General features: G+C 42.9%; 2 protein-coding genes across 5 annotated transcripts in view; one reads left to right on the forward strand and one right to left on the reverse strand.

The window, feature by feature from the left end:
• SLC44A4 (solute carrier family 44 member 4) overlaps nt 1-14,730 on the forward strand; it is a 144,982-nt gene extending 130,252 nt beyond the window's left edge. Inside the window, exons 16-22 of the mRNA XM_077483486.1 lie at nt 1,764-1,858; nt 3,046-3,149; nt 6,314-6,387; nt 6,693-6,763; nt 7,680-7,774; nt 8,400-8,484; nt 10,536-14,730. Of these exons, the coding sequence (XP_077339612.1) occupies nt 1,764-1,858; nt 3,046-3,149; nt 6,314-6,387; nt 6,693-6,763; nt 7,680-7,774; nt 8,400-8,484; nt 10,536-10,663 (652 nt within the window). The 3' untranslated portion in view covers nt 10,664-14,730. The remainder of the gene's footprint in view (nt 1-1,763; nt 1,859-3,045; nt 3,150-6,313; nt 6,388-6,692; nt 6,764-7,679; nt 7,775-8,399; nt 8,485-10,535) is intronic.
• A 67-nt stretch (nt 14,731-14,797) lies between these two features.
• LOC143983594 (uncharacterized) overlaps nt 14,798-22,858 on the reverse strand; it is a 55,761-nt gene continuing 47,700 nt past the window's right edge. For all 4 annotated transcript variants that reach the window (XM_077483445.1, XM_077483462.1, XM_077483453.1 and 1 more), the window contains exons 10-11: nt 22,103-22,196; nt 14,798-19,247 (exon numbers count right to left, since the gene is read on the reverse strand). In XM_077483445.1, coding sequence (XP_077339571.1) covers nt 22,104-22,196 — 93 coding nt within the window. In that variant the 3' untranslated portion in view covers nt 14,798-19,247; nt 22,103. The remainder of the gene's footprint in view (nt 19,248-22,102; nt 22,197-22,858) is intronic.

Here is a 22,858-nt window from a genome sequence, read left to right on the forward strand (position 1 = left end):
CTCTGTGATAGTCTCAGGGTTCTGTTGAAAGCGCAGAGAGCATCATGAAGACCAAGGAACACACCAGGCAGGTCCGTAATACTGTTATGGAGAAGTTTAAAGCCGGATTTGGATACAAAAAGATTTCCCAAGCTTTAAACATCCCAAGGAGCACTGTGCAAGCGATCATTTTGAAATGGAAGGAGTATCAGACCACTGCAAATCTACCAAGACCTGGCCGTCCCTCTAAACTTTCAGCTCAGACAAGGAGAAGACTGATCAGAGATGCAGCCAAGAGGCCCATGATCACTCTGGATGAACTGCAGAGAACTACAGCTGAGGTGGGAGAGTCTGTCCATAGGACAACAATCAGTCGTACACTGCACAAATCTGGCCTTTATGGAAGAGTGGCAAGAAGAAAGCCATTTCTCAAAGATATCCATAAAAAGTCTCATCTAAAGTTTGCCACAAGCCACCTGGGAGACACACCAAACATGTGGAAGAAGGTGCTCTGGTCAGATGAAACCAAAATCGAACTTTTTGCCCACAATGCAAAACGATATGTTTGGCGTAAAAGCAACACAGCTCATCACCCTCAACACACCATCCCCACTGTCAAACATGGTGGTGGCAGCATCATGGTTTGGGCCTGCTTTTCTTCAGCAGGGACAGGGAAGATGGTTAAAATTGAGGGGAAGATGGATGCAGCCAAATACAGGACCATTCTGGATGAAAACCTGTTGGAGTCTGCAAAAGACCTGAAACTGGGACGGAGATTTATCTTCCAACAAGACAATGATCCCAAACATACAGCAAAATCTACAAAGGAATGGTTCACAAATAAACGTATCCAGGTGTTAGAATGGCCAAGTCAAAGTCCAGACCTGAATCCAATTGAGAATCTGCGGAAAGAGCTGAAAACTGCTGTTCACAAACGCTCTCCATCCAACCTCACTGAGCTCGAGCTGTTTTGCAAGGAAGAATGGGCAAGAATTTCAGTCTCTCGATGTGCAAAACTGATAGAGACATACCCCAAGCGACTTGCAGCTGTAATCGCAGCAAAGGGTGGCTCTACAAAGTATTAACGCAAGGGGGCCGAATAATTTTGCACGCCCCACTTTTCATTTTTTTATTAGTTAAAAAAGTTTCAAAAATCCAATCGATTTCATTCCACTTCACAATTGTGTCCCACTTGTTGGTGATTCTTCACAAAAAATAAAAATTTCATATCTTTATGTTTGAAGCCTGAAATGTGGCAAAAGGTTGAAAAGTTCAAGGGGGCCAAATACTTTCGCAAGGCACTGTAGATATATATATGTAATGTGGTTTTGAACTGTGTTTGACATACCAAAGGTAGCAGCTTGTCATTAGCATCCCAGTGGCTCGGGTGTTGTTTGTATTACATCTGTACACATGCCTTGCTTTGCTGCCACAGCGAATATTAGCCGGCCAGCATGGTTCCCGATCACGTGATCATTTGGCTTTGTTAGCAATTCCCTGTCAGTGATGGCGTCTGGCGTACTCGCTGTACGCAGAATTTTTTCTTCTTTTTTTTCTAAGGTGTCCTATTGTAACATATTTTGTATGACCCGTTGATCCTGCCAATGTTATTTTCCCACTTTCTGTCCTAATGTGGCACCATGTTCACTGTTTCAGAAAGAGAAAGCAATTTGGTAAAACATCCTTATGAAGGCGCAGGTTTTTCAGCTGGTGCTGATCCGGTAAATGGCGGCTATTACATACAGTATTTATCAATAACCACCTGACTCTAATGTCTCCCCCAGGTATCATACAGGATCCTTGGCTTTTGGTTCCCTCATTCTCACTATTGTCCAGATGATCCGAATCATTCTCGAATACCTGGACCACAAGCTGAAAGGTAATCATTTGTCTTGCTGTTGTAACCTTTCCTGAGAAATTTGAATAAAAAAATTAAGAACCAGCACCAGCAGCTACACGTACTGGAGCTGCTGGCTTTTAATAATAGGACACTTACTTGTCCTGGAGTTCCATCAGCTGTCAAGTGCTGCCGCCGTAAGGTTACCCAGCAATGTAGCCTTTCTACTGGCCCGGCGCCCAATTTTTTCAGTAGGAACGTAGTTTCGGCACCTCCAGGACTGAATGTATGTAATGGCAAGCGGTGCACTGCAGGGTCTGTTGATGCTGGCTGCTGGGGGATCGATTGTCAACGGAGGTGGGGGTCTGTTGGTGTGCATTTGTGTATTTCTTCCAGTTCTGCGCAGTAATCCAGTGTGAGACTCAGTGGCTGCCAGCGGCACACCACCCCATGCTGTCGGTCGGGTCACCTGTACCCCCCCCCCTCCTCTGGGGGGTCTCGCGTTCGGTCATCCAGGCACTTACCCCTTCTAGGTTGTGGGTGGGCAGTGACTTTTATTGAGTCTCCTCCCCTGCATCAGGATCGCCTTTCCTTTCAGCCAATTGGATGACAAGTCTCAGGACCCACTTCCTAAATGGTGGGGAGGAGGATCAGTGTGTTAATATTCATTCACTATTGTCACATAACAGGGTGGGCTCAGAGTGCAGTGCTCTGTTCCCCCGAACCCATCCTTTTTTTAAGACAATTAGAGCCTTTGTCTCTAATCACGTGCTTCAAACCCCCCCCCCCCCCATTGGAATCCATGCGTCCTGCATGTAGATTAGGGGGCCAGACGCATGGATAGGGGAACTCCGCCCCTAATTGAAGGGCCGCCACTGGTGAGACTTTTCCTTCCTGTAATAAACACCGGTCACTGCTGCGCTCTCTCCTTGTGCGGGGTGTTTGGTCTTCTCTCCGCCCCCTCCAGTTGAATTATTTCAGGCAGCGGATAATGGGTGGAGCCTGATGGGCCCCTCCCAAAACTCTTTTGGTACAAACAAAGTGGATTTATTTCCTTTGTGGCCAATGAGAAATATAAAAATATTTTGTGCCCGGAGTTTAGCGTTGAGTTCAGCGTTGAAGAGTTATCAAAATGTGTTAAAGGGAATATCAGTGGTGTGTCACTGGGTAGTATTGACATTATTAGACCAGTAATTGCTCATGTGTGTATTGCCATTTCTGTCTACTAGGAGCGCAGAACCCTTGCACCCGATTCCTCATGTGCTGCCTGAAGTGCTGCTTCTGGTGTCTGGAGAAGTTCATCAAATTCCTAAACCGCAATGCATACATCATGGTAACGTAGTGTTAAAAATATTTAAACAAATGGAAATAAAATGAAAGTGGAACTGCATTCCAAACTTTTAGTAAAATCTCTTAACAGGATAGGAAGTAAGGAGGAGTAGGAAACGGCAAAGAAAATCTTCTTCATGCTATCCACAAAAAATAGGTTTTGCCTGGAGTTCCACTTGGGAATATATACTTAAATATAATTTTCTCTTTTTAATACAGAATTTAGTGTCAATTTTTTTTTTCTAACTGTGTGGGGGATGGGCTCACTGGGACAACACAAGATTGCCGTTTCTGATCACTAGGAACAGCAGATCTCCATGGTGCCCCCTGTCAGAACGGGGATCCTCCTTGTTTACATAGGCATATCCCCGTTCTGCCTCTCTGTACCAGGATCATGGGTTCTCGACGGACATAGAGTCCGATCTCGAATGGTAAAAAATAGAAATAAAGTAATCAACACCAAAATAATAGACAAGGGGAGAAAGGGAAGGTCTTAAAGTGGAACTTCACTCTTCTAATAGACATTGATAATTTTTAATCCTTATGCTGCTACCATTAGTAAATAGATAGGAAACTATATTCTATTTACTTATTCTAAACTTTTTTTTTTTTGGTTCATTTCTTCAGTTTCCCTCCTGGTTTCTTGTCTAGGCAAATTATGTCATACATCCCAGGAGTCTTCAGGAAGGGAGGATGGATTTTCTCAGCCAAGCACACTCTTCTGCATGCATGCTTGAGCTAAGGGCAAATGGATTCCAGGAAGTAAATGCTACATGAAATCAGCTGCCCTTACTCAAGATGGCCACAGCTAGAAATGCTATTGGGGTGTTTTTTTAAGTTATTTCTCAACAATAATAAAATAAAGTATGGAGACCTAGATGGTAGTTTGCTTTGAATATTAAAATTAATTAAATTGTGTTTTTGGTTTGTGGTGCACAGGTGCAGTGAAGATCCACTTTAATTGGGACTTTAAAGTTTACTACAGAGGAACCAAACTCTGGAAGCTCTGTCCAAAATACGGCAGGTAGAGGGCAAAGGTCAAGGTCAACAATACTATCTATGGTCTCCCTCAAGCTGATCTTTCTTCATTACTGACTTACTATATGCCCTGTTCTTCACTGTGCCCCTCCCTGTGTGGAGACGGCCATCTTGGTAGAGGCAGGGTTTTGGCTTCCTCATGTTGGAGCCTCCTGCATGGAGAATAGTGAGCAGCACAGTGACATTACCAATCTTCATTTCAAGCATGCTGAGACTAGCAGTCGGAGGCAGTGTTGCCTTTATTTTATTATTTTATTATTTTATTTTATTATTTATTATCATTATTTCTTATTTTATTATTTATTTTATTTTATTATTTTATTTATTTATAATACTGCGTAGATACACGTATGAGGCAGGAGGTACAGGAGAGCTTGGACCCACTCGCATAACAGGAAGTGCTCTTCTTATTTTCAGGAGGAATTCCAGACAAAAATCCAACATTTTTCAGGGTACTGCTTGGGCAAATATTTACTTTCGGAATTTAGGGTTACCGTAATTAGGAGCACATTTTAAAATGTTTTTTATACTCAATGTTGCATTTACTAAAAGCATATGCAGATTAAACATTTTCCCTTTTGATCTACTATGAATGAACCAGAAATTAAAAATTACAAATGTAACAATAATAATGTTGCTACGTTGTAATTCTTGTTGACCCTGCCGTCATTATTCTGTGAGTATAAGGCTGGTCAAACATCTTTTGAAAATCTGAAATTTTGTGTGTTTTGTGATCCGATGATGCCACCATTGATTTCGAAATTGGGCCAACCAAGCCTTCAAATTCACCTCATGTTGCTACAGAAAATAATTTTCGTGGCTGAGAATCTTCTTTTTTTTTTTTTCTGGGAATTTTCTTTCTTGCACATGCGCATTTCTTTTTCGATCACATTTCTCGCACGATTCTCCCATCATTGATTAGAAAAACATTTGTTTTTTCCAAAAATTTCCAACATGCCCAATTACTCAAATACGATGGCCGCATGAAAATTGGCTGTTGCTGCAGCCCATTAATGGTCCAAAATTCGAACAAAAAGAAAATTCTTTGGAAATTTGACCCTTATAATGCCTGCTTTTGCCCCCTTTACCCTTGGGAGGTTTTCAGGCGCTTTAGTGCTAAACCTGAAAAATTACTCATCTGCAGTCCCAGCGTAAAAGCTCGAGTGCATTCACACTGGGGCGGTGCGCTTGCAGGACTTTAGAAAAGTCCTGCAAGCAGCACCTTTGGGGCGGTTTGCAAACGGTGTATACACCACTGCTCCTCCACCCCTGCCCATTGGGATGCATGGGACCAGCGATACACAGGCACTTTTAACCCCTTCTTTACCACTTTACCGATACCGCCCCAAGTGTGAAAGGGCTCTAAGGCTGCGTACACACGGGCGGACTGTATGGCCTACTTAGTCCGTCGAAACACATTTCAGCGGATAGTCCGCTCGTGTGTGGGCTTCAGCGGACTTTTTCAGCGTGCAGTCTGGCGTACTAAGTATTTCGGATTTTTCGAAATTCTGTCCGTCATACTTTGGTTTCAGTGGACAATCCGCTCATCAGTAGGCTAGTTGGACGGACTAAGAATGGCGCATGCTCAGAAAGGATTTACACGGCGGAAGGTTGCATTGCTGTGTATTGGACTTCCTATTTCTAGTCCCGTCGTACGTGCTGTACACGTCATCGCGCAAGCTTTCGACAGACTGTTTGTGCACCCGTGTGTGGTCAAGTCCGTTCATTCGAAAGTATGACGGACTGTCCGTCGGATTGTATGACGGACTAAGTAGGCCATACAGTCCGCCCGTGTGTACGCGGCCTAAGTTTACACAGAAGCAGTTATAATATATAGCGAGACATGGCTGTAAAAATGACAGCCTGGACTTGCCAGTTACTATGACCAGAGAGCTTCAGGTGAGGTAGAGGAGCAGAGCATGCCATGTACACCTTAAATCTGTAGATGACGACTTTTAGGGTGTATGTCAAACACCCCAAGTACACAAAAGTTAAAAGCCAATGTAAGTACCAAAAAAAGCACAAAAACATTGGTCTGCCCTCAACCTACTTATGTTGGTGAATAATTTGTGTAATTATATATATATTTTTTAATCATTTAATGGAATTTTCCTTATTTTTCCAACACAGATTGCAGTTTATGGAAAGAATTTTTGTGTTTCTGCTAAGAACGCTTTCAAGCTGCTGATGCGGAACATTGTGAGGTGAACACAGACACACACACGCATACTATGTTATTAGATAATGCTTCATTGTCTTTGCTGCACTCTGTGCAGGCCCATGTGTCCCTGGAATTGATGTCTGTCATTGGCTGATAGGACCTGTGAGTATGTGTGTGGATTGGTATGTTGCCTGTGACATGCATGACGTTTTTTTTTTTTAAGCATGAGTTTGTTTCTTTGTGTGTGCAGAGCTTCTGTCCAGCTTTCATGTGTGGCGTGTTTCAGGTATGCAGTTTGCATGTTTTAAGACGTTAGACATTTTGTAATTTGCTTTTTGGTCTTTACAGGGTGGTTGTTCTGGACAAAGTGACCGATCTTCTCATTTTCTTTGGGAAGCTGATTGTTGTAGGAGGAGTTGGTGAGGATTGTAGTTGATGATGTTCTTGTTTCTTTTGTCACGTTTTGTAGAGTTCATGGTCTGAAGCATTGGTGGTTATTTAATAAAACAGGAGCACACATAATCTGGTGCAGGTGTGCATAATAATCTGCTTCTAACTTCAGCTTGTTCAGTTAAGCTTTAACAATAAAACCTGGAAGCTGATTGGTTTCTATGCAGAACTGCACCAGATTCTGTGTGCTCCTGTTTTGGTAAATGACCCCCATTGTGTTGTTGCCAACCCCTACCAGACATGCTGGTCTATGTGTACTGTTCTCTCTCATTCCCTCCCTCCTACATGTGTTACTCTCTTGGATTCCCTCTGTCCTGTGTGTCTTGCGCCCCCTCTTATTCCCTCCATCTGTCACTCACTCCCACTTCCTCTGTCCAACATGTCTCATCCTTTACCATACCCTCTCTCAAATGGGATCTTCTACCTTTCCACATGCCCTCTTTTGCAGGTGTTGCCAGTCTGCTCCATATTTAATTTCCTATGGTCTTCCCATTTATGGGAAGCCACAAATGCTGTCGCAATTCCTTTTGCCCTTCTCCTAAGCTACTGCCTTTTCCTGCATAATACTAATATCTTTTTCTCTCTGCCACTACTGCATTTCCTTGCCCATTACTATGGACTGTGGGCTCTGTCAAGAAAAACCTATGTACCCACAAGGGGCTTCATCTTTATAAAATGTGTTGTTAATCTTCCCTAATGTGATGCATTTGGGGAGTTTGAAGTGGCATGGTGCTAGCCGTTTCCATAATGCCCCAACTGCCCCCCTTCTTTCTTTATCCATTTCCAATTCTTGTGTTTTTTATTCTTCTTCCTGTGTCCCTATTCTCATCTTTTGCTGTGTACCTCCCACATTTTTCACGACAATTTCTCTCTTGCACTTCTCAGGAGTCCTGGCATTTTTCTTCTTTTCTGGTCGACTGCCAATTCCAGGTGATACCTTCAAGTCTCCAACTTTGAACTATTACTGGATTCCAATCTTGGTGAGCATTAAAAAGGAAGAACAGTGAGGCTGTGGCAAGAGGGATTGTGTGGGCCTTCTCCTGTCCCAGATAGTCCTCGGTGCTTCATATCCATCACATCGTTTCTATACTCTCCAGAGGTCATTATATATATATATTGATTTGCATGAGGAATTGCTAAGGAAATGGACACGTCTAAGTTCTATTCACAGACACTTTAAAGGCTACCCAATTTTTCTTCTACAATTTTTGTTTACTGAAACCACATAATATGAGGTCACACCTAAACACTTTCAAATTGTATGCAATTAGGCAGGCGCATGCACTACATAGTTGATGATAAATGTAAAGAAAATTGAACAAGAAAATGTGTATAATGCGTAGCCAGCTTAAACCAATACAAGGCAGTACACTCACAATCATATCTAACATTCATGGGTTTGAGTGGGACTCAATGTGGAATGCTGAATGGAATTTATCTAGAAGGGACCAACTATAATACATATTTACAGGAATCCTAAATTAATATCAGTGACTATCCCAGTTTTGTTTTGAAATGGCCCATTTAATTGTGTACCTGGGATGGCAGGGAAAACAATGATGATGATTTAGAGCAAGCGTTAAGTGTTTATATGTTTCCTTGCAGACGGTGGTCGTTGGATCATATATCATTTCTCAGGGATTCTTTAGTGTGTACAACATGTGTGTGGACACCCTTTTCCTCTGCTTCTGTAAGTATACAGGCTCATTGTTCATTATGGTGAAACTCTAAAAATTATATATGTTATGAAAGAGGTGCCCTGGGCTTACCTCAAAGGAAAGCTTTCCCTATTGAAGCATGGTGGTGGCCATTGCCGACTTCTCATTCTGAAAATGCTACTTGTCTGCCTCTGTCATGGTGACCCTCTATCTGTATTCTTTTTCTGAGTCCGTGGCTCAAAGTATTAAAGCCAAAGACTTTACTTTTCCTTTTCTAATATGCATACTTTTTTAAGGTCATTGAACAACACGGCAGGGGCGGTATAGTGGGTAGTACTCTCACCTAGCAGTAAAAAGGGTCGCTGGTTCAAATCCCAACCATAACACTACCTGCTTGGAGTTTGCATGTTCTCCCCGTGCCTGCATGGGTTTCCTCCCACACTCCAAAGACATGCAGGTAGGTTAATTGGCTTCTGTTCAAAATTGGCCCTAGTATATGAATGGGGACCTTGGATTGTGGGCTCCTTGAGGATAGGGACTGATGTGAGTGTGCAATGTACAGGGATGGGGACAATTGTAGACATTCACTCAGGTGTAACTGGATGGACTGGTGTCTTTATTCAACCTTACTAACTATATAACTCTGAAGCCAGTAAGAAAATAGTAAGATGAAAAATGTAAAGGCCAACTCTGGGCTCCATTCCCCCCTTGGGTTGTAGTTTATATGCTTTTTTTTTTTTCTACTTGTCTCTTTATGAAGTCTTCAGACTGCTGCAGACAGGGTCCTGTCCCTCACAGCATTGGGCAATCCTGGATAATGCAGAAAGTAAGGCTGACGTGATGACAGTGCTGCTTTCTGCATCGGTACACTGAGTGCAGGGCACCTTGATGGAGGGAGGGGGAGGGGGGTGCCCCCATAGCAAGCTGTTTGCTGTGGGGCACTCAGCAGAAGGGAGGGGCCAGGAGCACCGCTGGGGGACCAGAGAAGAGGAGGATCAGGGCTTCTCTGTGAAAAACGACTGCACAGGAAAGGAATGTATAACTTTTTTATTTTATTTTTAGTTAAAAATAACAAACTACTTTATTATCACTTTAAAATACACAGTAAAGTAGACAAACAAAACAAATACATAGCTTTACACTGCCCTTAAAAGTGGTACCTGGTGCTATTTTTCCACTGGCAGGATCAGCTGGCAATAAAACTGTTTTATGGGAAAAAAAAAACTAAATGCTGCAGCTTAGTGTATGTATACCTTCATTTTCAAAGTTTGGGAATACATTGCCCTATGACTCAGTCAGCATACTGTTTACTCTTATTAATGTAGGAAGTTGAATCTGGTGATGCTGCCTAGCCACACTAAGCATGGTAGCAGATCAGAGCTAGCGTGGTCAGTTTCCCTGCTTCCTCCAACGCGACTTACAGTGCAGTGTGCCAAAGCACATCATGCCCGTAATCGCCTTCTAACCTCACAGACTGAAACTCCCCCCTACCCAGCTTGATTGCCAACGGGAGATCTTCCTATGGAGTCTCTGCCCCCTGCTTTTGGAAAGGAAGAGAAGGTATAGAAATTATGCAACTTCAGCAAAATCTAGAGATACAAAAGCGACTTGGGAGGGTTTTCATAATGTTTTGTTTACAGAGAAAAGAATAAGAGAAGAAGCTTTCATACTTGTCGTTACGTTTTTCATCTAATGCTAGTGCCAGGCTGCATCATATACATCCTTTTGATTTTGCTCATAGTTCCTCTTTATTATTATACATGATTTATATAGCGCCAAGAGTTTACGCAGCACTTTACAATGTATAGGGGGGACAACACAATTACAGTACAATACAAAAGGTACAGGAGGGCCCGGCTCGTAGAGCTTACATTCTAAAGGGAGGTGGTGGTGGTACAAAAGCTAATAGCTGCAGAGAATGATTTGATGGGGGGTGGCTTTAACTTTACCTTTACCTTACTCATAGACGTCATTGCTTTTCAATGAATGTTGATTTCATTCATCTCTACTTATCAGCAATGGCATCATCCATATTCCTTGAGCTCTGGTTACTCTTAGTTACAGATAATCTTTTCTTTTCCAGTGGAAGACTTAGAAAGGAACGATGGTTCTGCAGAGAAGCCGTACTACATGCCTAAATCTCTCATGAAGATCCTTAACAAGAAAAATCGACCGCCTGAGGCCGAGGGTAAGAAGAAGAAGAAGAAATAATGATCGGTATTTTTCCGAACAGAACGGTTGTGGGATTTTTAACCGTTCTACACTCAGACTGACAAGAGACTCTTCCCAGTCTATCCTGCTTCCTTGTTAGCAGGCAGGCTGAGAATTGCTGCTGATTTTATTTTTCATCCTTTTTTCGATTTTTATCCAGTGACCAATCACTTTTCTGGGGCTGGCAATAGTCAAAGTACCCCCCTTTTTTTTTTTTACATTTCAGTAGTGTCATAATCCAAGAAGAAGGGTTTAAAGCCAGCTACACGGGCCAATGAATGGGAAGATCTGTTTACCGTTCCACCAGACCTATAAGAGGTTGAAATTGACCAAACCCTGGGTCTTTTTGACAAAGAATGTGGTTTATATACAGTCCAGTGATATGCACTTAGTGGACCTCCAGCTGTTGCAGAACTACAACTCCCATCAGGCATAGCAAGACTCTGACAGCCACAAGCATGACACCCAGAGGCAGAGGCATGATGGGACTTGTAGTTTTGCAACAGCTGGAGGTCCACTAATTGCATATCCCCGATACACTATATAGCCAAAAGGTTGGGAATACCTGACCATCACACCTGCTTGGGTTTGGAATGGCATGTCCTACAAATTCAAATACATTTATATGGAATGATGGTTATAAGAGCCTCCACTCTTCTGAAAAAAAATTCCATGATATTTTGGAGGGTTTCTGTGGAACTGTGTGCCCATTCACCCAAAAAACAACATTTGTGAGGTCAGGTATTGATGTTTGAGAAAACCTGGCTCACAATCAGCATTGAAATGTATTCCAAAGGCATTCTGTAGGGTGGAGGTCAGGGCTGGCTCTGTACACAGGGTCATAGTCATGCTGGAACAGAAAAGGGTCTTCCCCAGACTGTTACAACAAGGGTAACACACAAATTGTCTTTGTATACTGTGGCATTAACAATACCCGTTACTGGAATCACATGAACTCTATAATTTGAAGGGGCGTTCATATACTTTTGGGCATATAGTGTAGATGATGGTCAGGTGTCCATTTTTTGGCAATATGGTGGATCCACCTAAACAAGTCAATAAATATTGATATATGCTGTAGGAGAATTATTGAACATGGCCCAGACATTTTCCTCTGGTCTCAAATGCTGTGATTTAGCTATGTGTGTTGGAGCGAGAAGCATTTGGCAAAGTGCCTCATCAATCTTCAGTGACCTCCCAACTGTGAATGTGGATTACACGTGGCTTCCTGTTGTGCCTTATATTAATACGTTACAAGCAGTTGTCTTGTATTTTATTTCTCACTTGTGATAAATGTACTTGTATATTGCAAGACGGACGTTTCTTGAGTGTGCCTTAGAAGCATTTGTGACATTGCTGTCCTAAGCACTGGGAATGGCCACCTCATTTGATGTATGTGCATAGTGCCTGATTTTAATGTAACGGGTACCCGTTTTTTTCCCTTATATTGTGTATCTAAAGCCAAAACAGTTTTTTTTTTTTTTTCTTTTTTAATCCTGTTCTGCGTGGGAGGACTGGAATGTCCAACAGGTTTCTATTGCCGTCTGTGTCCCCACTAGGAAAATTCAGCTTCTCTAAAATTCAGAGTTTCCCCAGAATTGGAAGTAATGGTGATCTTGCCTAAGAGGTGATTTTTCATTTTGGAGAGATTTCTCTCTGACTTCCTGTTGTGTCTACAGAACAGAAAGTGAACTAAAAACTACCCAATGAGGCACAAATGACAATAAGGAAAAAAAAAAAAAAAAGAAAGACAGGGGGGCAAGGGAAATTCATCACTGATGCTTTGACCAAATGTACTACTTTTAAAAGTAAAGTATATGGAGTTCCCCCCCCCCAAATCACACCTACCTAGGTGGATGCAGCACCGGACCTCCGCCAGCTCAAACACTGCCAATTGCTCAGTTTTCACAGCTCCCTGAACAGAGAGCTGGCGACTGTCCGCTTCTCTGCTCTGTGCCCCCTCCGCTCACTGGATCGCTGGGCTGTGGATTGGGCGGTAGTGGCCGGCTCAGGCTCTCAGCAGCTCACTGCGAGGCTGATCCAGGCATGTGGGTGGATCCCAACTTTATTGTTGCAATCTTGTCCAAGCCTAGACTGGCTCTGTGATGGCAGGAGGCTTCAGCTGTGTGCTGAAAACAAGTCCCAGGAATGCTGAACGAACTGAAATCCTGTAATCCATAGAAGTACAGCCCAATGAACTTTGGCTGTACGTCTCTTTTTTAAGTTTAATTTTTTTTTTTTTTTTACATTTTGGATAGAATGCGACAGGTTAGAACGGCTGTCTGGGGCTTAATTACGGAGGTTTTCCCTTATTTTCTGTTCTGGGGACAACCTTTTGCCAGAGAGGAAGTGAGGAAAAATCTGCAACAGGGAGCCAATAATAAAAAAAAAAAAGTTGACAGAGGTTCTAACATGCCCTATTTAAAGCCTCACTCCATGTTTCATTTTAACGTTAAATAGTTCATTTGGACCAAGCTGGTTCAAACCAACTATTTCCGTTACTAAAAAAATGTACCCACTGTCAGGGCTGTATAAACTGTGTGTAGCATTAGCTACATACAGTATACAGCGCTGTGTTCGAGCAACAGTACAGGAACTTCCTGTCCCAGAAACAAAAATGAGTGCTGAGCTGTCATCTGCCCACCACAGCCAATCAGAAGACCCCTTTTATTCATGGATAAAATACAAGGCTTCCTGCGAATGGTTGTGCAGCACTCAGCTTGACTAGATTTATTTTTTCCCGGGAGCAGGATCCCCTGTACTCCTACCAGAACACAGGGCTGTATACTGTATGTTGCTGATGCTACACACCATTTTATGCAGTTTACCCCAAGAGCATTTCTTAGCAAAAGGAAATAGTTCATTGAACCAGATTGGTCCAAATGAACCAATTAAATAAAACCAATATGTTAGGCTTTAACTAAAAGATATTTTTTTCTACTTCAGTCTTTGTTGCTGTTTAAGAGAGAGTTTCCTTCACTTCTTGTCCCGTGCATTGGCTGTCTCTGGGACAATGAATAAGGCTCGGTTCACACTCCTGTGACTTTGGGTCTGACAAGTCACATCCTAAGTCGCAGGACGTGAAATGCCATGCATCTCTCTTCGAGAGCCATTTTAATGGACACTACTGAAGATGCTGTGACTTCAGAACAGGCTCCTGCACTACTTTGATAATACTTTTACACTCTCTGCCATTAAAGTCGTGTCCAAAGTTTCACTGAAAATTGTGCAACTTTGGAGTCGGCTGGTGTGACCTGAGCCTAAAGGAAAAAATCTTAAAACTTGGCAAGGTTTTTTTATCCTTCTCTATTCTGCCCAAAAGGAAAGTTTTGGCTGTAGGTACACTTTTAATACCCATATTACATCTTTTTTTTCTTGTTGACTATATTAAGTGCCACAATTTGGAATGTATTTCAAGTACCCTAATACAGTGGTCATCAACCCTGTCCTCAGGGCCCACTAACAGGCCAGGTTTTATGCATTACCTTGGGGAGATGCAGTCTGGAATACTGCAATCACTGAGCAGCAAATGATATCACCTGTGATGCATTTCAGGTATCTTGCAAACCTGGCCTGTTAGTGGGTCCTGAGGACAAGGTTGATGACCACTGCCCTAATATACAGCCATGATTGGGAGTGAACTTTTCAAGATGGCTGTCTTACGGTGAGCCCTAGATGCCATTGACAAAAGAAATATATTATTTATATAGAGAGAACTATAATCAATATGATGTTGATATGCTGTTTTATTTCAGATCATCCAAGCAGGCATTCATAGATGTATATTTTTAAATAGAGTTCAGCAATGTCAAAAGAAATTAGGGCTATCTACAAAGCACCCAAAAGGGGCCAACTTGAGCCATAGATTTCATTGGATCGCACTTTAGGCTGAATATAATTTATATATAGTGTGTATGAACTGATTTTTATCTGCCGATTTATAGTTTTTGTACCGAATCAGATTTTATAGTTTACATGCATGTACATAATGCTGTATATTTGTTTGTATAGATATACAGAGGAAGGACTATTTTATAAAAGAGCAAAATAAACTGATTAATAAATTGCCTGATTTGTGTTTTTTTTTTTTTTTTTTTTTAACATATACCGTAATAACCATCATACAACATGAAATAATCATAAAAGATTTTTTTATTTACAGATCTGTACCAATTACATCCTGGATATACAAGTTATAAAAACATTACTAGAAAAGCTAATAGGCAGTTGGACCTCTCTTGTGATCCTGGTTTATGACAGTCTGGTGCCATCCCAACAATGCTTTCTATCATGATTTCCATACCCATTTGCATAGAATATAGAGATGATCTGTGACGTGTGTACACACAGGCAGATGTCCTACTGATAAGAACATAGTGAGCCAATCGTAATGCCAGTGATTATTTAATGCAGTTACATTTGATTTCTTCTCCTCAAAGAAATGGGAGGTTTTGTTGTCTGTTCACGCAGAGGGTGGAGTATAATAGTTAATACTTTTTGCACTCAGAAAGGTGCCAAAAGCCGGGTACACACCACTTTTTTTTTTTTTTTCTGGGTGGAACGAAAATAAACCTGACAGCATCTGGTCAACCGATGTTAGTACTGCAATCTGCCCACCCTCACTGAGCTATTGTGTTCTGACAGGGGGACACTCCAGCAATGGCTGAGAGCCCTGATTGGGAGCCGATTGGCTTTGGTCAGACCGGCTGCAATACACACAGGCCAAATGTCAGTCAGGTTTTTATTGAACCAGCCGTCACCCGATATTTGGCCCATGTGTACTAGGCTTAGACTGTTCGCATCTCAGCCGGAACTGTCCAAAATTCGAACCATGTATGGGGAAGGTTGCATGTACCAAGTTGATCAATCAACCTTTTGGATATTACAGGCGATTATCGCTAGCAGGAGAGATTCACCCGTCAACACTGTTTGTGTTGATGGGGGAATCATCTGTGGTTGCAGAAAAGAAATTCACACTGTATGGCCTGCGTGAGTGAGGCCTCATACAGACAGATGTTTAGATCAGCCTTTCTCAACCTCAGTCCTCAAGGTGCCCCAACAGGTCATGTTTTTAAGATTTCCCTCATATGAAACAGCTGTGGTATTTACTAAGGCAGTGAAAGTGATCAAATCACCTGTGCAAAATAATGGAAATCTTGAACAGATGACCTGTTGGGGCGCTGGAGGACTAGAGTTTAGATGATCTGTAGACAGGAATCTATGATTATGCAATAAACTGCCCAGTTCCTACATCTAGGATTATTGCAGGTGAGAAACTTCGACCACTATGCACAATATCTGCAAATATCCATAGCAGCCAGATCTGTACAAATAAATGTCCAGCACTGCCACCGTTTGTATGTAAATCCACCATATGAGCAGGTTACATGTGATTAGGGCTTCTGACTGGCTCTGGATGCAGACAGTTTGTGCCCAGGGTTGAGGTTCTCTGGTTCAATACAGACCGGATGCAGCCAATTGTCCAGTCTGCTGGCCAGCTCACACTGCTGCGCTGTGAGAACCTGTGCGAATCCCGTACGGGTTCCCGTATTGCATGTCACTCGCAGCCAGTTCACACTGCCTAATGCGAACCGATGTGGGTGTCAAATCGAAAGTTAATGACACCCCCAGATCGATTTGCATATCACAGTGCCACCTGTCAATTGATCTGATTCTGGGGCAGACCAAAAAAAAAGGGACCTGCATGATTTTGGTCTGAATATGATGCGAATTCAGCCATACAATCTGTATGGCTGAATTTACATCGCACATGATCTGCATAGCAGTGCAAATCACATGCAATGTGGCATCAGGGCCGGTGTGAACCGGCCCTGAATGTGGGCATAGCACAAGGTGCCGCAACAAATCATCCATCTAAATGAGACCCTTAAACAGCTCTCTTGGCACAGACAATTGATGAAAGACCATGCTTGTAGGGCATGGAATATCTGGTTAGCCCAACCAAATTTTGGCTGACATTTTCAAAAGTAGGTTCGATTATAAAAGCCTATGTTTGATTGGTTCCTATTAGGGTTTTATTTGCAGCAGATTCACTACATGTCCTCCATTTGGCAGCGTGAGGCAGATGCAATGATAATTTAAATCTCTATTTACAGTGTAGAAACTTCTGCTGGCCCCTTTGGAAATAAAAAAAAAAAAAGGGTACTTTTCATGGCATGGTAATTTATGCTGGGCTAACCGAACGGAATATAGCCCCAACTTGAGCGTTTTTCTGACAATGTGATCAATCTATTCTCAACAATTTGGTTTTACTTGGTTGCCAACAAAGAGAGGGGAATATAAAAAAAACTACGCATTTCCGCTTCTACATTTTATGTTGCGTTGCCTTTTTTTATGCATCCCAATGGAAGGTGCGCCAAAAACATATCAATTGCACATAAGAAATTAAAAATCATATGTCAGCTTGAGGTTGGTAAGGAATGGTACAATAAGCAGCTTATATCAGCTGCACAGAATTAGAGAAACTGTAGACAAGTCTTGAATACAAATACCTGTGTTCTGTCCATTACAATCAAATCACAAAAGTCCAGCTAAGCTTTCAGTTTAGATTAAATACACTGCAGGTGCATAAAAACAAAAAGGTAAAGAAAAAAAGAAAAGTTTGTATAGGAAAGCCAGTCTATTGTCAGCATGCTGCAGTTCTGCGCGTGGAAGCAGTGGTCTCTCTGCAGAGGTCTTATATGCCCCCTGCTGAGTCCGACCTTTAGCTCTCCAATTTGCAGGCCCCTTCATAAAGTAAGGAAATGCTTAAAAGACATGGATTGCTCTGAAAGTTAACCGACAGTGTTAGGAAAGTGGAACTACATCCCAAACTACTATGAATAAAGTAGGGAAAGAGTAGACACTCAGCCAGGTGTTTATTGCTGTCTATGACCCTGTTAGAGAGGATTTCTTCTTATTTCTGTCCCAGTGGCAACCAAGAAAACACGCAAGGATAAATCCCTGCAGTAGGGTCAAAGAGCAATAAACTTTTCTTTTTCTTGAATGTCGCCCATTTCCCAGACGAGTCTCCCATCTTAATGAAATTGCTCATTGGAACAGAAAGTGAGGGGGATCTCTTTCAGGAGGGGTACACACATTACCCTGCGGCTGGGTTTACATATATGCAAATTGGAAGTGGGTTTCTCCACATCCAATTTGCATGACAGATTGTGCCCGGCTCTCAATGGAGCCGCTTCACACATCTCTGGGGCGGCCGTGCATCTTTGGCTCCATTTCAGGTCTGAATTGATTCGTCCCTGAAACTGAGAACAGAGACGCATCGGACCCCCTGCTGTGATCCGTATTAGGTGTGAACCCAGCCTGAAAGTGATTCTAATCCTTCTCTCCTGGGTTGGAGTTCCCCTTTACAAAGAGGTACATCTCACCGCTCAAAAGCGATTTATCATTCCATGAAACAGGAAGGAAAATATTACATATTATATATTATATAAACAAGCACCTTCTTCATGGGCTGTTTCGGTAACCAAAGTATCACAACAGTGAAATTGCATTACAATAGATATGACCCTCCCAGGGAACTACAAGTCCCAGCATGGCACACTAGTTTTCTGACAGCCGGGCATAGCAAGTTAGTACCCGGCCTTGGTACAACACATGACCAATCCTCTGCCTGGCAGTACACAATCACATGATCTAAGGCACCCACTGTAATGGGTCAGTTTGTAATAAAAATATTCAAGTATTAATAGCTTCAAAAATCCCTGCTATAATCACCATTATTAAAATATATTTCTATTTAATCCTAAGGCAATGATCGTTAGCATTTATCGTGTGTAGAAAACATTCCCTTAAATAACCTCCATTTACATTTTAAAGGGGGAAAAAAAACCCTTATACATACTGTACAGAGGTCATCAGATATCGAAGCAACTAAAGTCCCAGCAGGCCTGTTCCTGGATCCGCTTTTACCTCTTCAGCAGCTGGAAGGGAAAGTTTTCCAAATCCTGCCCCTGATTAAAACCCATAGGAGGTTCCTCTTGCTTGCAGCTAAGTTGTCTCTGGATACAGATGCGAGTTACCTTTTGGCAGTGGATTCTGGCCTAACTGCCAGAACTACTCATTTCCTGGCTGCTCCGAAAACCATCCTTGCACAAAACTTGGCTCGGCCCATGATATCATGGAAATGAGACAACTTGCACCCGTTTTCAGACACAAGACAAACAAAAAATTACACACAAACACCCTGAGAAGACGTGTACTCTCCTCTGCTGTTCCCAAGCTGTAGTAAGCTTATTTGCTGATCCCATTGTTGATATCAACATCAGCTGTTCCACTAACTAGGTTACCTATAAATATACCCTCTCCCTCCGATACCATAATGTCAGAAATGTCCCCGCGTCATAGAAAATTCAGCATTATTAGTGTAATCTCCGGCAGTCACGTTCAATAGAATAGAAGAGGAGACTCAGCCTCGGTGCCGCTCAGAAGTTTGCACACCCCTTGGGGAAGACAAAACCAAGGATGGCAGTCACTCTGTAATCCATAAAGGAAGCCTATTTGTGGCTGGTAAACAGGTCAAAGCATTGATGGATCCTCAGCAAAAAATCGTACCGCGACCTCCCTGAAAGCACACAGAAATCAGAAATTAAAGACAAAGAAAAATGCTAATTTACCAATTAGTCTTAACCACCCGCTCCTAGACTGGCCAACGGGTATTAACCTTCATTCACGATAGAATTGTTTGACCCGACAGCAAATGCAGACCCTGGAAGGAAATTTGGAGGGGTAGCAGACCTTCACATCTTTCTCCTCTCATCCCCCAAATTTATTTCAGCAATCTCTAAAGGCCCACACGATTGGACTTTTTGACAACAAACATGCAAATTAGCTACTTTAAGGCAACATCCGACCGTGTGTACGCTCCATCAGACTTTTGTTGGCTGTGCGAACGGACAGACATTCCGGCAACAAAAGTCCGATGGTGTGTGTGCAGAAAACCAAATCGGACTTTTGTACAAAGTACAAACACGCATGCTGATAACCAATGCAAAAGATCAGACAACAATACAGAAGTTGACCAAAGGTGGCAGTAAAGAGCAGAAAAACCACGTGATTTGGTGAAAGTTGGCTGAAAAAGTCCTGCTGTGTGTATGCAATACAAGTTCACGGCCTTTGTACAAAAATCCACAGGAAAGTTTCTACAAAGTCCGATCGTGTGTATGAGGAGTTACACCATTTTTACTTATAAAGGGACATACCTTTTTTGCATTGCACAGCCTGCACTTCAGCTTTTCCTCACTTAGGTGATAATAATGTCCCCCCCCCCCCACTCTGTCTGGGCACACCCATGTCAAGCGATGCTTCAGGGCTATGGAGAGCAGTAAAGCGTCACTGGGGAGGGGGCACTGGATTACCTGGATGGGCAGGTATGTCATTTCAACTCGACCCACAATACTAGGTGGGAGGGGTTTAAAGTGATTCTAAACCTTGATTTATTTTTATTTTTTAAATAACAAACATGGGCTACGTACCTGCTCTGCGCAATGGTTTTGAACAGGGCAGCCCTGATCCTCCTCTTCTGCGGTCCCCTCCTGGCTCCTCCCCCCCGCAAGCCATTTGTTAAGTGGAACTGCTCCTACAGGCTCACTCTCGAGCCCCACTGCTTGGGTCCATAGACACAGGCAGCGGGACTTCCCCACCCTTATCGTAGGATCAGATTCATAGCAGCAGGAGGAGCCAATGGCTCTCACTGCTATGAATCTCCCCTGTGGGGGGGACAGAGGGTTTTATACCTCAATGCAGAGAGTGCATTAAGGCTTTAGAACCACTTTAGGATCAAAATGACAGGGGGGGGGGGGGGAGTGAAGAACCTCTTTAATATCCCCTTAATCTGAAAGGTAAAACTGTATTAGGTGTTGCAGCCTTGACATGTGTTAGTAAAACAACATATTTGCAACTACTTAAAGCGGAGTCCCCCCTCCAAAGATTTAAAGTCAGCAGCAACACAATGAGGTTTATTTACTAAAGGCAGATCCACTTTACACTACAAGTGCATTTGGAAGTGCAGTCTGTAGATCTGAGGGGGACATCCAAGGAAAATAAAAACAGCATTTTTGCTTGTACGTGATTGGATGATAAAATCAGCAGAGCTTCCCCTCAGATCTACAGCGAATGCACTTCCAAGTGCACTTGTAGTGCAAAGTGGATTTGCCTTTAGTAAATCAACCCCATAATGCTGCTGACTTTTACTAATAGGACACTTACCTGTACTGTAATCTAGTGATGTTGGCATCCCAGCCGCCATTTTCGGTGAAGGAACCCGGCATTGAATTCTTGCAGCTTCACAACCGTTCCCTACTGTGCAAAGTGCACTGCGCTCTCTTACTGGACCGGTAGCAGGGAAAAGGAGGAGGAAATTGTGATGTACCTCACCCCCCCCCCCCCCTCAAAAACAGGTACCCTCTCCCCCCAGAAGGGTGGCAAGTGTGCCACTGAAATCAGAAAAGCGGAAGTTCCACCAAGGGGGGGGGGGGGCGCTAAGAGACTCCACTTTAATGTATCCAGGTGAATTATACCTTATTTTTTCAGGACAAATTGGAGTTTGGTGGTATAAGGTAATGAATAGCTTCTAATTTTGTTTCATTATCTTAACCCAAGCAGGGCCGGTGCTACCACTAGGCAAACTAGGAAGCCGCCTAGGGTACACTGCTGCCTAGGGGGCGCCCGGCTGCTGATTTTCCTCCATGTCTGCATGCTCTGCAGGCTGCAGCATGTAACTAACTCAGTCCCAGGCAGCTGCTCCGTCCGACCGGTGGTGTAATTAGAAGCGCGTCACAGCAATGGAGCCCCAGCGCTAGAGGAAGCAGAGCCAATGCTTCCTGTATAGTGCTGCCTCCTGTCACATGGGCAGGGCAAAGGGGGTGGAGCCAATGGGGGCAGAAAAATTAGGGTTCGCCATCACTGGCCTAGGGTGTCGAAAATCTTTGCGCCAGCCCTGAACCCAAGATAGCAAAAATTTATTTTCTGAAGTTGAGCTATACATTTCTTGACATTATATGACCCACTACCAGAAAACAACATAATATACATTCTCTTATTCCTGATGTGCATAAAGAGGCACCATATATGTGTGCGTTATTTGTGGTTTGTCCCTGTGGTAGGGCCTAGGAACAGTAGTATGCATTTTACCTTCACAGGTGATCACCGTGATTGGCTGTCAGTGATCACAAGGTCAGGAGCCTATCCTACCAGATCCCCATAGTTATTCTGTGACTTGGAGTATCCGATGACAGCACAGCCACAGTGCTGGGGGTGTACACCACTGAGCGTGCTCATATATGGGAGCATAAAATAAGGCCCAATCACTGTGCTGCCACATGCATGTATATGGCCAAATGGGGAAATAGAGTTAAAGTGGCCACTAAATGCAAGTAGGATGTAGTGGAAGAACCAATAAAGACAGGTTGGGACTCTCACCTTAAAGTGTGTCTCTCATCACACCGCTCAGGATCAGCCTCTCCTGAAGTTTCTTGATGGTCTGATCCCTACTGTGAGCATCTAGCAGCAGCTTCTAGAAAAATAAGAAAATAGGGAGCAATTAGCATCACACTATACAGAATGCAACATGTGTGTCTCCACGATCCTTCCATTATTTATAATAACACACAACGCCTGCTCAGCTCCCACCCTCCCTCTGTTCTCATTTCATAGCCGCAGTGAAACAGTCAAAGATCAGCAAGATGCTGTTTATTTAATTGGATTGCATTACATCTGTCATTCTGGGGACAAGAAGAGAGGCTGAGATTGCTGACCATCTGCTGAAAACACTGATTGCCTGGCTGACATTCTGAGCCAGGGGTATAAGTACTTTGTGAGTCACAACATGATGCCTTTGGATCAGCAAGTTGAAGTACTGAAGCCACCGGATCAGAAGGACCGCTAGACAACTATCATTTTCAGAAATGGCAGCCTTTGATTTTTTTTTTTTTACTAAAGTCAGATTTTCTTTGAGGGCTCATTCACACTTTTCATTGTGGCAAAACATGCTAAATTGGCATGCATTACCTCAAATTACCACAACGCATGGCAAAACACCTGCTGTACGTGTATTTTCACTGTGAATGGCACCCAAACACATTGGGGGTCATTTACGAAAGGCAAATCCACTTTGCACTACAAGTGCACTTGGAAGTGCAGTCGCTGTAGATCTGAGGGGTAGATCTGAAATGAGGG

This window comes from Lithobates pipiens, unplaced genomic scaffold (assembly GCF_037356315.1).
Source record: "Lithobates pipiens isolate NorthernLeopardFrog02 unplaced genomic scaffold, aLitPip1_a1.2 Scaffold_1, whole genome shotgun sequence".
Classification (NCBI taxonomy): Eukaryota; Metazoa; Chordata; class Amphibia; order Anura; family Ranidae; genus Lithobates; species Lithobates pipiens.